An 18,041-nucleotide genomic window follows, 5' to 3' on the forward strand; every position below is an offset into this window, starting at 1 on the left:
AACAAACTAAATCACGTATAACAAAGTGTTTCTTAAGGAAAATAATCTAACATACTGAATCATTTAATACCAGAAACATAAATATAAATCACAGTATTATTAAAAAATAAAATTAACTATAATAATATGGTACATTATTTATATTTAAAAATACCTGGACCATGCACATATTAATTTAAGATTTTTGATGAGACTGAATAGCAATCGATATTGTACTTATAGTTGGTTGTGTTTTTTTTTCGTTCATAATTATTACTGCACGTATATTATAAAAGGTTTCGACAATTTCACGAATTTTTCCATCTAAAATATTGTGAAAACAATAACCTGTAAATTTGTCACCACTGTATCCATATATCGTAAATCATAATCATTTATGAATTTAAATCTGATAAATTATTTATAACTAAATAAATTATCAACACAATACACTCTGTTAAGTTGGTTTTTACAATACATTGAGTATAATTCAAAATATAAGCACTTAATTTTAATAACTAAAACATGCGAGTACAGATTGGTTAAAAATTAATGAAAAATAAACAAAAACTTGCCAAAAACAGATTAAATGCAATTACAGATTAAACAGGTTATATGGGTGTTTTATAATCTGTTATTAAATTTATTTTTACACTAATTTTTTATTGATTAAATTGAAAATATTGTAGTTTAAAAAATATATGAATTAAATATAAATCTAAATATTTTAAACTAGACGTTCATAGTTTATGACTTTCTCTAAAGTTCAATGTAAATAAATCGTGATTAATAATAGATGTATTTACTAAAAAATAATAAAAATATATTCTGTTAAATATAAAATTTATTAATACTTTTCAAATTATATTTTTCATAAAAAAATTGTTAAAATATAGCACTAATATAATACTTCAACTTTGGATGATAATACATATTATTATTATATTATATTATATATTTTAATTTTTGTGAATTTTATTAAAATAAAATCATGCATAATTTCTTTACCGGAGATTACTCGTAAAATATATTTTTTCCTTTAGTAATTTATTACTTGACCTAATTATACATACATCTAATAATCAAATGTGTTTTTAATACCTACACCACACACGTATAAATATGTTTATGTCTATTAGAACTCATTATAATTTAGGTACAAGAATATATGTATATAATAATATATAATATATAATGTTCGTAACCTACTAAAGTTTACTTAGTTAATTAACATATTTTTTTATGTAACACTATGGTTTGCATTAACATATTTTTATTTTTTAATGTTAATACATGAAAAACATTATGTGTAAGTAGGTACTTTAAGCTTGATTAAGAAATATGATATATAGTAAAAATTGCGTTATGAAAATATAAATGCGTATGATTAGATGGTATTCGAACAGAAGTAATCAGTTATTATTTTATGTTTTGTTCTCAGGAATTGGTCGTAATCACGCCAAATGAGCGAAACTGGCGTGGTATTCTTATCGCGCTTCTGGTCATTGTAGCCGTTTTGGGCTTGATAGTATTCTTTATCGTTCTGCTGTCACCGCCATACAAAGGTCCAAGAAATCTCGGAAGCAAGTTTACAGTTGATCAAATTGCCGGAGAGACATTCAAAGCGCCTTCATTTAATGGCTCATGGATATCAAGTGAGTTAATAATGTTATATATACAATTTACTACCTAGCTATTTATTTTATCGTTATTTGTTTGATCAAATTGTGATATATTTATATATAAACCTAAGCATAATGATTATATATAATAATAATTTAGATTGTAATAATATATCTTGGCTATAGTTTATAGCTAAAATTGTTTCTTTTCTATACCAAGCATAAAGATTGATTTAATTGCATACAATAATTTCAAGTTGCACATGAAGTATTACATAAATCATAATATTGACAAGTCTTTAGTATATACCTATAGTAAAAACACTTTAATGATATTTTAATGTTTATTTTTTCAAAATGTATCATGTTTGATTGTTTGATATGGAAACAATATAATTAGGTTGGAATATAACGCGATTAAGTAAAATAAATAATGAAACTCTCTGGTAGTTCATATAACAGCTATAAGTGGAATATTTATTTATTTTTTTTAAATATATTCTTACCTAAATTTACCTGAAATTTTAAATCAATTGAGTTAATTTTGTTTCACAGAGTATATTTAAAAAAATATATAATTTAACAACAATTTAAAATCATAATTAATTACAGTGGAACCTCGATATTTCAAAATTCAAGAGAAATAGAATTTTTCCCGACTTTTTAATTGAAGTTTTCGACTTGCTAAATTTAAAAATTATCAAGGTTTTAGAAAAAAATTCAATTTAGTGAACTTTTATATTTAATATTCATATATATATTTGTAATGTATATATAATTAGAGTTTTTAATGCTATTTTTATTATTTCAAAATAGTTATAAAAAATTCATGATAATAATGTAATTAAATAATTAATTATAAAAAGTAAGTGTTTTTTAATTACTAGACATCTTTGCATTAGGTCATACGTAACCTAACCTAATAACCGATCGATCACAAATTCATAACTGACAATACTTTTTGTAGCAACAATAAACCAAATAAAAAAATATTATAATATACAATTAATGCGATTAGGTTAAATTATCGAAACGCACAATCTAATTAGACAAATCATTATAACAACTATCTGTTCTTATCCGTCTATATTTGGAACGCAAAATTTTCTAGTTATTTATTGTGTTTTTTTTTCGAATAATCGAAGATTTTACAAAGAAACAGCATTTATTTCGACTTATAATTATCAAGGTTTATTGACTTAATGAGGTTCCACTGAATATTAATTCCTTTGAAATGTGTAAAAAAATAAAACAACACTAAAATAGAACTTGAAAAATGAAAAAAAAAAATACACTTCAGAGAATATAATATAATTGATGAAACAGAACTCAAACAGTAAATTTAATGATAATAAAATTAAAAATATATACAAAAGAAAATATGTAAATACTTGTATTTTTAAAATTAGCAAATACAACATTGTTTATGCTTAAAAATTTAAAATAAGGTTTTAATATTTTTATTTAATACATATTTTTCAAATTTTAAAAATATAAATATTTATATTAATTAATAAACAAATATGTTATTAACATTTAAATATATTAAAAATATCTATTCATTTGTTTTTTTTTTGTTTTTTTTTTTTTATTATTCGTTAAAGAAAATAAATGATAAAATTTAAATTTTATAGAACTTTTATGTTTTTTTTTTTTGAAACTTTATTTTTTGATAGACTCAATAACAAGGTATTTATTTTTTTCAGTTTTAGATACTTATTAAATTTAAAAAGAAAAATCTAATCTAAAGTATAATACGTGCCATTTATCCGATTCAACTTCTTATTTTTTTTTTTATCGAATTTGTAAACTTAAATAATAAACCAATGAATGTTCTTAAAGCCAATAATATAATAATAGCGTTTTTCTATATTATTTATACTATACAACTATTATATTATAATATCTTAGATTCTTAATAATGCATGTAATATAGTATAATTTCTAAAACGCTATTAATTTACCACTCTAAATCTTAAACACAACCTATATATCATTCGTATATAATTAAATAAGGGAACAAACATTATGGTGACTATATTAATTCCATGAATGCTATTGTTTGCATAATAATAGATTATTACGTTTAATTGATTATCATTTATTTATGTGTATAGTAATCTTAGAAATTGTTCCATTATGTTTCTAAATTACATTAAAAAATTTAATTTTTTTTTTATCAATATTTCTGATTTCAAAAACTGTTAAATGTAAAAATATGTCTTGTATAACACTGTTATTAAAATTAAATTTGTTTGTGATCTTTAAAATGTTTATAGTTAAACGATGAGTATATTTTATTTTATACAATTTAATTTCAAACACTTATATAAATAGTTATGATTTAAAATCAAATTTATTATTAACCAATCCTATTAAAAAATAAACAATAAATCAAAATTTAATGGATTGAAGAATTTAATGATTTAGATCGCCATAGTAATAATTATAATGCACAAATATTCATAATTTTGTCTATTTTTTTCTGACAATGTATTTAACGTATTAATAAGCGATATTGAATTTTAATACAACGATAGAGTACATATTACATTAAGGAATATGATTTATAAATATTTATTTATTTATATTAAATACTCATCAATCATTTATGACTAGCTATTGTATTATATTTATAATAAGAAAAATTACTACTATAGATTTAAATTCATTTTCTGGATAAAATAATATATAACTGTATGATTTACGATATTCTTGAATTTCAAAATTATTGTAACTGATGTGTTTTTAATGTTAGGTTTTTCAAAGTCACATAAAGCTTATATTATCATTAAGTTTTATTTGTGAATTATGGAAAAGTTATTAATGTTTTAGTATTTAACAATTATATTGTTTGTATTTAAAAAATTCCTTAAATGTCTGCATAATTTAAATTATAAATCCATAAAACCAAATCATATAAATAAATAATTTTAATGTGACAGTAATATACATTAATTTTACTGTTTTACAAATTTTATAATAAAAAATAAAAATATGAATATTAATATGTTATATTTTATGATAACTATAATACTCTTTCGATTTTATAAGATAAGATAACTTTTGATTACAAAAAATATGTATATTTTTGAGCGTGGAAACATGAGAGTTAATTTTTATTTTTTCGACTTTTATTATTAAGTTTTTTATTACTCTGAAATAATAAAAAAATTCAATTTAATTCTGAAATATTACCATATTTTTCATTTAATTCAACTTTGAATTTATGAAAATATTCCTTCAGTGAAAAATGCATGATGCTGACGATGTATAGTTTTTATAATGACTTATTTTCCATAATATACTATAATACTGTTATTTATATTTATTAGACATTATAAAATGTATTATTTCTAATACTAAGTTAAGTTAACAATGATATGCTATTCTTTTATTGAATATTTGATTTTCGAAAATTTACCAGCATATCTACACAAAGAATGTTTAATAAATACGGTAAGAGGATTTTTTTAAGTTGACCCATCGTAGTTTATAATATTGGTCATCAAATAATTAATTATTTTCAAAAATGGTAAACTACATTGTCACATATATATATATAAAGGATATAACAACATAATAATATTGTGATATCTTCGTATTTAAATTTTATCTAAATAAAATAGAAATTGTTTCTGAAAATTGTTTTACACTCGGTTGCTTCCATTATAATTCATTTTAATTTAATTATCGCTAAACAAAATCAGCCGAAAACAATTGGCATTTTCATATGATCGATTTTGAAATAAATACGTCGAATGGGTCACTAATATATGATCATTATCAAAAATATATCCATTCATCAGCAGTTTAAATCGTTGTGGGCGCAACTTTCCCTTATTATTAATTACGAGTTTCAGAACAAAAACGGAGAGACAGGTGACATTCTATAGTAATATCTATGGCCGTCGATTCGAGCCCGGTAATTATATTGTAGTCGTTTTCGCTCTAGGATGATTCCATGATAATATATCGTTAGCCGTTCACCAACCCACCGTGAATGACATCACTTTCACATAAAATTATTTTGAACACCTGTAATGACCTGTGAATAACATGCATGTGGTGTATAATAGTCGATAGAGTCCTGTGTTTGTATACAGATATTATGATGTGCCGCTATTTTTAACAGTTATCGAATAAATATAAAATAATTGTTATTTATGTATATTTATTTTTTTATTTTTATTTTTACAATTTTAATATAAATTATTTTAGGTCAAATGAAGGAAAAAATCAAGGTTATTTTTTAATAAATTGATTTGTTTTAATACATAACTATTATTTGGTGGATTTTCATATCAAAATGTAATTTCGTTATAACCCATTTTAAAATATCTCCATATGGAATGATGAAACTTGAAACTGTTAAAGTGCAATTTTTTTAGATAGTAACTTTCCTCCTTTATCCTACCACAAAGAAAAAAATATGTTTCATTTTTTAAGTATTGAAAATGTATGTATCAGTCGTAAAAATGAAAACAATTCATTTTTGTTTCATAATATAATCATATATTATAAGTTAACATTAAAATTCAGGTTTTGATTAGATTATTTATATTATAGGTAAAATTTACTTATTATTTATTAACGCGCTACAATTATGCATCGAAAAAACTAAATTTCTTTTTTTTTACCTATTTTCACCACATTTATAATATTATATTTATATACTGTATCATTTAAAAAAAAAAATGTAATTTAATTTATTTAAATTCTCTCAAATGTATAGTATTTGAACATTATATCCTACGATTATTTTACTCTTTATAACTGAGAATATTGATTTCTAATTGGTAAATTCAATTATATCAAAAACAATAATACTATCATTTTATAATCCATGTAATTTTTTTTTTTAAAAATAGGCGTAAATAGATGGAAAACGTACGATTCAAATTTATATTTAAAACACTGTAATTGTTAAATCAATACCCTCAACGTTAAACATAATTAAATTATACTCATATATTAAAACAATAAACATTAAATTAAACGAATTACATAAAATTGATCTAGACAGGTCTAAAATTGATATTTACGAGTATTTAAAACAACCTATTGTTTATTTTGTGAAAATATTTTGTTAACCTAAATGATGTATAATAATATATTTGATTGATTAAAATTGTATAATTAAAAATGCACTGTTTCAAATTGTTGGTATGTCAAAAAAATTTATTGGAATATTATTTTAAAAACATGAATTAAAAACGAAATAAAAATAGCAATTTTACTTTAAATAAAATAATTGTGCCGTGAATTATAACTTTTTTTTCGAATTCACACTTTTAATATCTAGAAGTTTTAGATTATCTCAGAATAATGAACTTTCTCGAGAAATTTACCATTACTAATGAATTGCTGATGCAGCAACCGGATACCACAAATATCGTGCTAGAATTGTACTAGAACGTTAAAAAAGTGAACACTGTTAAAATACTCAACCTTACAAAAAAAAAAAAAAGTAGTATAATCATAAATTATGATTTGAAAAAATCTTCTTGACATTATCTATATTAATTTCAAAAAGAAAATTACCAAAAACTTAATTACCACCAAAAAATAAAAAAGTTAATTATACATATTTTTAAGTAAGATAAAAAAAAAAATGTATAATAATGGACAGGTCACATTTGAGATAAATTTAAAAAATAAAAATCATGATAATATTAATGAACTTAATAGTTTTCTAATTTAAAATTATAAACATGTAGACATATTTAATTGATTAATCAATGTATATATATTTAAATACTATCCACATATTTTATATTGTAATATAAATCATTAAATAATTGAATATTGTATTTAAATTCACTAAATTTATTAAGATAAAATGAAAACAACATTTGTATTAGAATGTTATACATATATTTTTTTTTTATTTTCTATATTTTAATGCAATTAAAGAAATACAAAATAATAATATAATGAAGCATTTTATAAAATATTCATATTAAAAATAAACACAGGTATTAAAATGTGGATAAAAACTTAAGTCGATAAAGAAATATTAAATTAGAGTTTTAATTGATTTTCTAGAATCATTTTGCAAAATGTTTTGATTGCTTTTTGTATTTAAAAACTATAGGTTAAAAAGGATAAATTATAATAGCAATTAATAATAAAGTTTTTAAGAAAAAAATAATTTATAACTTTAGTGAAAGCTAATAGAAAGCAACAATCATTGGTTTTTATTAGGTCCCGCCAACTTTAACCTTAAAACTGATTTAGTGACACTAAACCTTATTTTAAAATAGACTATATTTATAATTTAATGTATTTTTGATTAAATTTTTTAATCAATCTGTATACAATAAATTAATAATAATAATTTTATTATGCAATGTAAAATATCCAGTAAATATAATAGTAAACTGGTATTAGATTAATATAAATTATAATATGGCTATTTTGTATTATGTGATGTACACTATTGAAATATTAAATTCTTTATACTATAAATTTATATAATTAATGATAAATGAAATTGAATGAACCTCCTATTTATATTTATCGCTTAAAACACACATTTATGTCGATATATGTAATGTATATTTTCTTGAATATTGTTTGTTCTCGTCTAATATACATTTTAAAAAAGAAAACTGAGATAAACAGAAGGTAATATTTCATAAGTAATAAATCTTTAATTTGACCTTTTTTTCTATTTAAATATTATATGTAAAGAAATTAAAAAACGATTATTTAAAATTACTTTATCGCTTAACCTATAAAATACATAAAAGTAGTTAAATTCAATTTTTTATTAGAAATTAAAGAAAGATTTTTATTTTAAATATATTATATAAGCAAGTTTTTTTTTTTCGGGAATTTTAATATGGTTAAATGAATTACGTAGTTTTATAATAAAATACTCTAATAAAATATTACAAACAACTAAAACAGAAACCTAACCAAAGAAGCATTAGATATTATTTTAGAAGGTACCAAGTACCAAATTCGTATTTATACCTTTACCTAATCTTTGTAAAATCTAAAAATCTGAATATAAATTATGTGTTTAATACGTATTTATGGCCAATTTGATGCATGTATTTACATGCATTCATATGAAGTATAGGTGATAAAAAATGTACGTTTATGATTATCGAGATAATGTATTTTACAATTTATTATATGATTAAAATTAAAAATTAATTGAATGATCTTAGAGATAATTTTTTTAATTTTAATACCTTATTGCACTTATAATAGATAGTATTTATAATGAAATTGTGTATTTAGTTACTATTATCTTAAAATATTCCATTACCTAATTAAAATAATCATATTATTTTTATAAATTAACAAATAATAATTTACATAATATATAATATTATGTAATATTATGGTTTATGAACTAAAGACATAAATTAATATAGAAATTTAATTTTATAATATTATTAAAATTAGTTGCATTTTTTGTAGCAGTTTTTTGATACTTACATTTATGAGTATATTAAAAATAAAGAAATGTTCAAATTATATAAATGAAAAAATAATAAAATACCTAAACTAATATTCGTTTAGTCGTATTCAAACTGGATATGTTTTGAAAACTTAATTAAAATCTAAATGTTTATAATTTATGTAATATTATTTAAAAACCCTTATCTCTGAATTATTTCGTGGGGAGTAGTAAAAAAATAATAATTAAATAAATTATAATGAAATAATTGCTAGTTATAAGTTTATATAGTCAAATTTCTAAGCTAAATTGATTTTAGATTTTATGCAATATTTTTTAAACATGAATTAGTTCATTTATTCAAAATTATTATTATGATTAAAAACTTTTTAATGAGTTTTAACTGCTTCAATCAAACATAGTAAATTATAAATTTATTTATTATGGTTTCTTATATACATCATTGTTTTTACTAGAATAGAAATGTGCTTTTAGTTGATTTATATTTATGGAAACAATTATGAACTTTAACTGAGCTTTATAATAAAATTCAATAATAATTCAAACGATACCCATATTATTGAAGAAGGAAAGGGTTTTTTTTTAATACGGGTGTACTGTAAATATAACAAGTATTTTTTTAATTTTTTTTTTTTTATATAAGGATAAATAATTTAAATGTACAAACTATTTTAAATTAAGTATGTTATAATAAATATATATGTTTATTATTACCTATAAAAAAGAAATTATCATTGCTAATTAAATACCCATTTACGTTGGCAGAATATAAATGTTATTGAAAGTTTATTAAAAAATAGTAAATATAATATATGATATAAAATTGTATTCAATAGTTTATAGAATTATTGAAAAAAAAATACTTGCTCACATTCAAATTTAAATGTTTAAATATGTATAAAAACTTATTTTTTAATACTTCAATATACTCGTACTTACAAGTTAAAACTATCAAATATCAAAATTCAGCAATTCTTTAAGCCTAACTAATACTAGTTATTTGTGGTCACAATGTCATTAAAGTCATCTAGATATAGTAATTATATGTTATAATTCTAATTCTTTTCTTATTTGAATCATTATATTAATGATTCAATAGTTTAAATTGGAATTTTTTTTGTGATATTAAATTATAAAAATAGATAAAACGTATTTGCAATTCCTTTATTTATATTTTGTTGTACAGTTAATAACGGCCGCCGGACGTTACACAAAATTAGATTGTGTAGCTATACCTTCGAGATATATTTTTATCATATTAATATGATATAAGAATTTAAGTGGATTTCAGCTAAGGGTCATGTCATAATAATACAATGGTTGCTGAGATTTTGAGAAACGTAATAATTTTGGCATTGTCTTGTACAAAGTAATATGATATTTAGTACGATGGTTTGTTATGTCACAGAAAATAATTATTAAAGCATAATATTATAATATTATCCAGGAAGGCATCTTGTGCGACGGAGTGCCAGAAACACGTGTACTTCCATGCCAACTTGTGTGTGTGTATATATGCGTATGTCTGTGTTTGTAAGTGGGAAATGTATAACGTGATCGATCGACCAAAGGTCCACCGGCTGTTACAGTGGTGTTTGCTAAGCGCATTGGAATGGTATAAACACGAAGTGACTGGTCAGAAATATTACGATTTATGTATGTTTGCGTGTGTGTTTCGTTTCAGCTATGCAATATAACACACACGACGGCGTCACGTTACGTACATAGAAAACTACAGCCGATATACACTCCAAATAGATCATTTGTTATTATTTTATATGTGGCCCCATCGAAGTTAGTGTTTATACTCTCTCATACATACACTATATGTAGGCTTCGGTTTTTAATAATGTGCGTATTGTGTCCTTTACTATACGTACTAAATTGGCTGCCGCTTCAATTAAATTAAGTATGTTTATGACAGAGTCAATTTATAGTCGATGACATATACATCGATCATATAATAATATTATTATGTATGAAAATATTAACGTTATATGACAGACAGTGTTAAAAAAATATATATATATATATATATATATATATATATAAACTAATATAAATATTATGTCTATAATTTGAAATTGATATATTTATTTAAATTTTTCAAAAATTAACCTTTATACAGTCACACACAGTATTCGTTTATATGGTTGTATTCTTGTATTCATTAGATCATTTAATTCTGTTCAAATTAAAAATTTTTTTTTTTTAATTTTTAAAATTTTTTTGTTTTTCATTATATTTAATTTGAAGGTAAATTTTTCAGAATTTAAAAAATAAATACCACGAAAATTCAAGTTTTAATATATTTACAATTATTATAGATTTTTTTTTTTATATATAATATATATTATAATAACCATATAAAAATAAAAATTTAATTGTAAAAACTATCAAAATATTCAATTTAATTTTAATAATAAAAATATAAAATTGTTTATTACAAAGATAATAAAGCCATGATCATATAACTATAAGCTATAATATTGGAATTTAAGCAATTGTTCTTTATTACAACACTACTTTTGTTTAATTTAAATACAAATTGGTCTATGAAATTAAAAAAAAAAAAAATACAATCGAACAAACGTTTACAGAAAAAAAAATTTTTAAAAAGATTGATCAATTTATTAAAGAATTATTATTTCATGTTTTGGTTTAAAATTTAATATAAAATCATTTTAATTTTTGGCATAATAGTCTGCATATTTTTTATGTTTTTTTTAAAACTTTTTAACATATTATATTTTATCCCCAGTATAATTTTAAATATAATATATTGTAAATTATATTCATTGGTATAAATGTACCAGCTGAAAAATCTATAATTAAGATATTATACATAACTTAATTTTACTGTAATTATATTTAATAAGATAAAAATATGATAACATTTGTTAATATTACTAAACAGCTTCTACGTTATTAGGTATTCTCAACGTGCTGTTTAATTGACATAAAAATTATTAAATTAACTATTGTATATTATGAAGTACGCATTGCAGTTAATATCCATCATTTATTAGTTTGATATGATACAAGTAAGCTGTTTAGTAATGATGTGAGTTAAAACGTTTTAAAGCTCATCATTAAAATGAATAAACATAATATAATTAAATTTAACTATTTTTTAAGTTCATAAATCATAAATAAGATATCCAAGAAAAAACATTTTTATGATTATTAATTAATATATTTTTATAAATTTTACATTTATACTCTTTTCTGTCCACTGCAATTTTACACATTTCAAATATTTTTAATATAATTTGAATATCTTGAATATTTTTTATTTTTTATTGAATTATAGTACAATATTAACAAACCAATTGAATGTATTGATATAATATTTCAAATCAAAAAAATAACTATTACTAAAAACAGTTAAATTTAATTACCTTTCCTGTAATATATAGGTATATGCGTGTAAAAATATTATATCGACATACATGATTATATTCGCATAAAAAGTCAAATAATGAGATATAAAATAAAATAACAATATTAAAAACAAATATTAAGTTATTATTCATAATTTTTGACCACAAATATATAATTTTTATATTAAAAAGAGCTTAGATATTTAGGACAAAATTTATAACATATGGTTCTTGTCATTCATGGAGTATTTTAAATCAAGTATTTTTTTTAATCAAATAATAATAATATAATATATTTATATGTTTCTATCAATAATTCCAATGTAATGTAACTGTATTGTTATTTTTAACTATTGTAAATAAATTAAGTAAAATCAAACATTTATTTTTGGAAAATAAAGAACAATAATATAATTACTCAATTAATTTATCAATATCACATTTTACCAAAAAAACTAAAAATATGTAAATAGTTTTTATAGATCGGCGTTTTGTATAGGCAAAAGTAGTACATCCATGGTTTGATGAAAATAATGATACACATAGTCATTTTCAAAAAAATATAGCATTGATAGATTATAGTGTAATAATATTTAAAAAAGTGTATTTAAATAATTTGAATTTATTTTTTGGTAATTTAAAACTTTAATTTTTGTTTGCACTGAAACTTTGTATTGGATCACTATTTCTATATTTATTTTTTGTTCATGAATTGTGATCAAATATACGTATATTTCTGTTACCTGTAATTACTATACTTATATCAATTAGAATAACTTAAGTTATAATTGTGTAATATATTTAAATCTAATTTTAATTTGAAGAAACATCTTTCTATTTTTTTTTTTAATAATTAAATCAAATTTTATTTTTATTGTGTTCAAAAAGAGAAACAATTTACTATGTTTATGAACTGCGCACTAAAAAAGTTAAATAATTTAGTCATCATTATCATAAATAGTCTTTTTTTTTTTTATAGATAGGCAAGTTTTTAATATAAAATACAATTTTGTATTTTGATATTAGTTGATTGGTGTCTTAATACTTTTTCCAATAATTATATGTTACTTGAAAAGGTCCAGAAATTGTATTTTTGTCTATAAATTAAATTTCTTCAGGTATTTTGTGTTGAGATAAAAATTACTTATACATGTAATTTTATTTTTTTAATTAATTGTTCTTATTTACTCTAGTGCCTGAATATAATTCCATTATACTGAATAAAATAATAACGTTATATAATATACATTTTCACATATTTCATTTAATGTAAAACTAACTAAATGTTAATTTATTTTTACTTATCACTTATAAATTAAGTTTTTAAAAAAATTAATCAAATGAAATACCAATAATTTATATTTCCATTTATAAACAAAACTAATATTAGTACCTATAGTAATTTTCTAGAAAATATTGTTATTGTGCTAATTGCTTTCTTTATATTTTTTTTATAAAAAAAAATAATAAATTTGTAAAATATATACCTGAATAGTATCATAATTTATTAGTTATGTTTTTATAAGTACTTTCACGTAATTCAAAAGCTTCTATATTATGTTGTTATATTTATGCATGTTTTAATGTTAAGTAATTAATCATAAATAGTGGAAAGAAATCGTTATTTATTGGCTTTTTTTTTTCTTGGAAATCACTTTTTATATACCTAATTATATGTTTTTTTTTTAATCTATATGAAAAAGTTCGTTAAGTGACACAGTTGGAAGTAAACTATTATTATTTTTTACTCATTATATAAATTATTTCATATTTTGAGTGGATATAAAAATGAGATTCGTTTTTCATTGGTTTGTTTTTTAATACAATTAAAACAACTTTAATAACTATAAATATCTGTTTTAAGTACAGTTTTCTTCTAATTATAGAACATTATTTTTAATACTTTATTTTAATTGTTATATACATTTTTATGATAGAAATCTTTGAACTTCAAACTTTTTTAACACATTAACAATAAATATAATTTGATACCTAATTATTTTTGTTCATTACAATATTATTTTCTCATGTTACATATAATGTTTATCAATAAATTATTTATTTTTTTTTTGTTACGAGTATTCATTATAACAGTTAATGATTAAAATTTAAAGAACTATAAAATATAATTTTAAAAAACTATTTTTTTTATTTATTTATTTTTTTTTTACTTTTAATGTAAACAACGTTGTTGATTATAATTATAATAATATATGTTATACAATTCTCATTTCGTTATTTTCTGAAAAGTAAATATGAAGAATTAAGCAAGTTATAATTATTTCCAACAAAAGAGATTATTTTTTATATTTTTTTCTTAATATTCTAACCTACTTCTATCTATTTTAATTTAAGAATATTTTTATATTCTTATATTACAAAAAAAAAAAAAAAAAAATTAACTATTTACATTTAAAAATTCTATTAACTTATGTTAGACACCTTAGGAGAGCACCACTCACTTACTCTTTAAAAAAAAAAAAAGTGATGTATTATTATTTTGAACTACAAAAATAAATTATAAATTATCGCATTCACAATATAATAATTACTAACCATACTCAGTTATGACCACACTTTCCAAAATTACATCAATGCTGCTCGCTGATCGATCGTATTTTTATCTTAAGGTTCAGGAAAAGTTCCTAAATCTACAGATTATATCATTAGAGAACAATATTGAAGATATACGAGTACATATACATAGTTCATAATGAGTAAGCATTTACTTCTAATAATTAGTTTTTTTTTTTCAATTCAAAAATGAACAATTAATTTAATGCATTCTATGCTTAATATTTTTTTATTTTTTTTTATAATAACTCATATGCTATTGATGTTATATTATAATTTAATTAATATTGACTATTAAAGTTATTTGTTTATATAATTTAACTTGACATTTTATTTTCAACCAATGCGTTAAGTGTGCAATGTACTTCATTTTAAATTATTTGCTTCAAAATTAATATTTTGAATATTACTGACATTTAATGTCAATCAATTTGTAGAAATAGACAAATAATGTTCATTATTATAATTAAATTAAAAACTAATATAAAATGCTGACATTTTTTAGTACCAAAAAAAATATATTTATTCTAAGAAAAACCACCTATGCATTGTTATATTTGTTTTATAAAACATAATCAAATAAATAATTCACCATGTATGTTTAAAACTTTTGATTCTATACAATTTTCATTTATTCTGAATTACTCATTCGAATTGATTTAGTTTTATATTTATATTTAAATAGTTATTTTAATTTTTTACATTTAAATAACATTTAAAATAAAACTATACTGCCAGAGATGACCGATAACGTTCATGTCATATATATATATATACAAATAAAATATGATTTTTTTACTAACAAATTCATACAATTTTACAAAATGTATTGATAAATAACAATTTTAATTTGATTAGAATATTGTAAAATTAAAATTAAATATTTATAAATACGATTAAATATTATAATAAATATTAAGTAATATAATCTTAAACAATAATTGTGTTGTGGAGAGATACTTATTATAATTGGATTAACGTTGTAGTATCATATTTAATTAATTAATAATTTATTATCGTGTTAAAATAATAAAATTATGATTATAAATAAGGTGTTATATTAATAATTTGACGTATGGAATTTATTACGAAACTAAAAAAAATTACAATAACCATCACAGACATAATAGAAAAATAATTTATTATAGTATCATAAGAATTATGGTTTAATAATTTAAAAAAAAACTCTTTATTTTTTCTTTAAGTTTATATATATTTTTTTTTTTTTTTAAAGGCTTATTATAATTTCAAAAAAAATATAGAATTCATTAGAAAGTTGACCATTCTTTAATTGCAAATTATGTTTTAAATAACAAAAAAATGAATCACAATCGATGAAAAATTCAAGTTCAGAATTTTTTTTGCTTATTGTGTGATATTTTTTTTATTTTAATTAATAATTTATTGACTATATATATATATATTTATACACATATGCGTATATACATATGTCAATAAGTTTTATCAAAGTTATCTATTTAAGTTTTTATTTGTTTTCATTAATTTGTGTACTATTTTATTATTTTTATCAATAGACACTTATTTCTTTAATCAAAATATAATAATTATATCACAACATCTGTTATTAACTGTTAGAAGATTATGTTGCTATTTTGATATTTAAAATCAAATATAAGCTATTATTACTAATTAGCACAGTATAATATTTTTTTTATCGTGCATTTTTATGCACATTTTATCAGCGAAATCCGTATTAAATATTATATATGTGTTGGTAATGCTTTCTTTAAAAGTAGGATTTGTAAGATTTTACACATTTGTTTCTAATATACCAATGCATTATTCCAGTTAAACGATACTGAGATATATATATATATATATATATATAAGTCTATAAGTATATTTTAGGGGTTAGAGTACATTTAAAAAAAAAAAAATATTTTTATTTTTAAAAACATTATCTAAAGAAAATAGTTAATAATCGTGTATATTATATATTATTTGCATGGGCTATTTATGCACTTATATTTCTATTGTAAATAAAATACAATTAAATAAATTTAAGCTGAACAATTCTAATACGTAAAGAATATCGTATTCTGCATTTTTAAGAACATATAATATTATTTATTTTGTATTTTAAAAGAATATCATGGATTCATGACTATTTTATATTGTTTAATTTAAATAACATAAAACATCATGTTTAAAGGATTTTAAGAGAATAATATATGAGTAAATTCGACCTAAATGTATCATTAATAAATACTAAACAAATATCTTATAAACTTTAAAAAAAAAAAAAAAAATGTTGAATCTTTTAACATCAATACACATTCACTAGAAATTGATTTATTTTTTCTTTTATTTGAGAAGTTGTTTCGGAACTGAATCTGAAAATCTATTAATAATCCACAACCTCGTTTTAACCCTCGGTATAGGTATAATGTAGGTACAATACAGCATAGAACACAATGATCTGGTTTTGGCATCGAGACAATATCGTAATTACGTGATCATAAAAATATTTTTCTGCAACATCAACGTTTCGTTAAGTCTAAATTATTTACGTCAAACTTTAGTGGTGTCGATAAAACTGAAAATTAATTTTGTGCTCCATTGAACTATGACGATCCGTTTGATGCAGAAAAAAAATATTTGTTATTATTCACCGTGCATAGGTATATTATAAGTGCATAATACAAAAATTATAACTTCATTATGATCTTCATAATATGTTACAACCCTGATGTCCGATACCAACATAGAAAAGCTGTGTTAACATTGTCATAGTGGTAAATTTGTCATTATTTTCGGTTTTTGTTATCATTAATATTTATTATTATAAATATAATGAAATGGGTGTTAAATATTATAATTTCAAATACCTATTTAGCGTTGGTACAAACAGTCAATGTTTGATGATATAATATAAAACGTGTTTATTAAGTGAACCATAATATATTAATGCCAAAAATAAATGACAAGCACACCCTCGCCCATATATACAAGCGTGTCATAAATATTTCATTATATAATCGATACAGTTTCATATATTTTTCTTTATTACAATATTTAAATTGC

At 20.3% G+C, this 18,041-nt stretch overlaps 1 protein-coding gene across 4 annotated transcripts in view; it reads left to right on the forward strand.

Moving 5' to 3' along the window:
* The window catches only part of LOC112595938 (venom dipeptidyl peptidase 4), a 216,854-nt gene that overhangs the window by 175,716 nt on the left and 23,097 nt on the right, over positions 1 to 18,041 (forward strand). For all 4 annotated transcript variants that reach the window (XM_025341347.1, XM_025341349.1, XM_025341348.1 and 1 more), the window contains one exon: positions 1,421 to 1,634. In XM_025341347.1, coding sequence (XP_025197132.1) covers positions 1,421 to 1,634 — 214 coding nt within the window. The remainder of the gene's footprint in view (positions 1 to 1,420; positions 1,635 to 18,041) is intronic.

Source organism: Melanaphis sacchari, unplaced genomic scaffold, assembly GCF_002803265.2.
Source record: "Melanaphis sacchari strain LSU unplaced genomic scaffold, SCAv2.0 Contig2_pilon_pilon, whole genome shotgun sequence".
NCBI classification, from domain to species: Eukaryota; Metazoa; Arthropoda; class Insecta; order Hemiptera; family Aphididae; genus Melanaphis; species Melanaphis sacchari.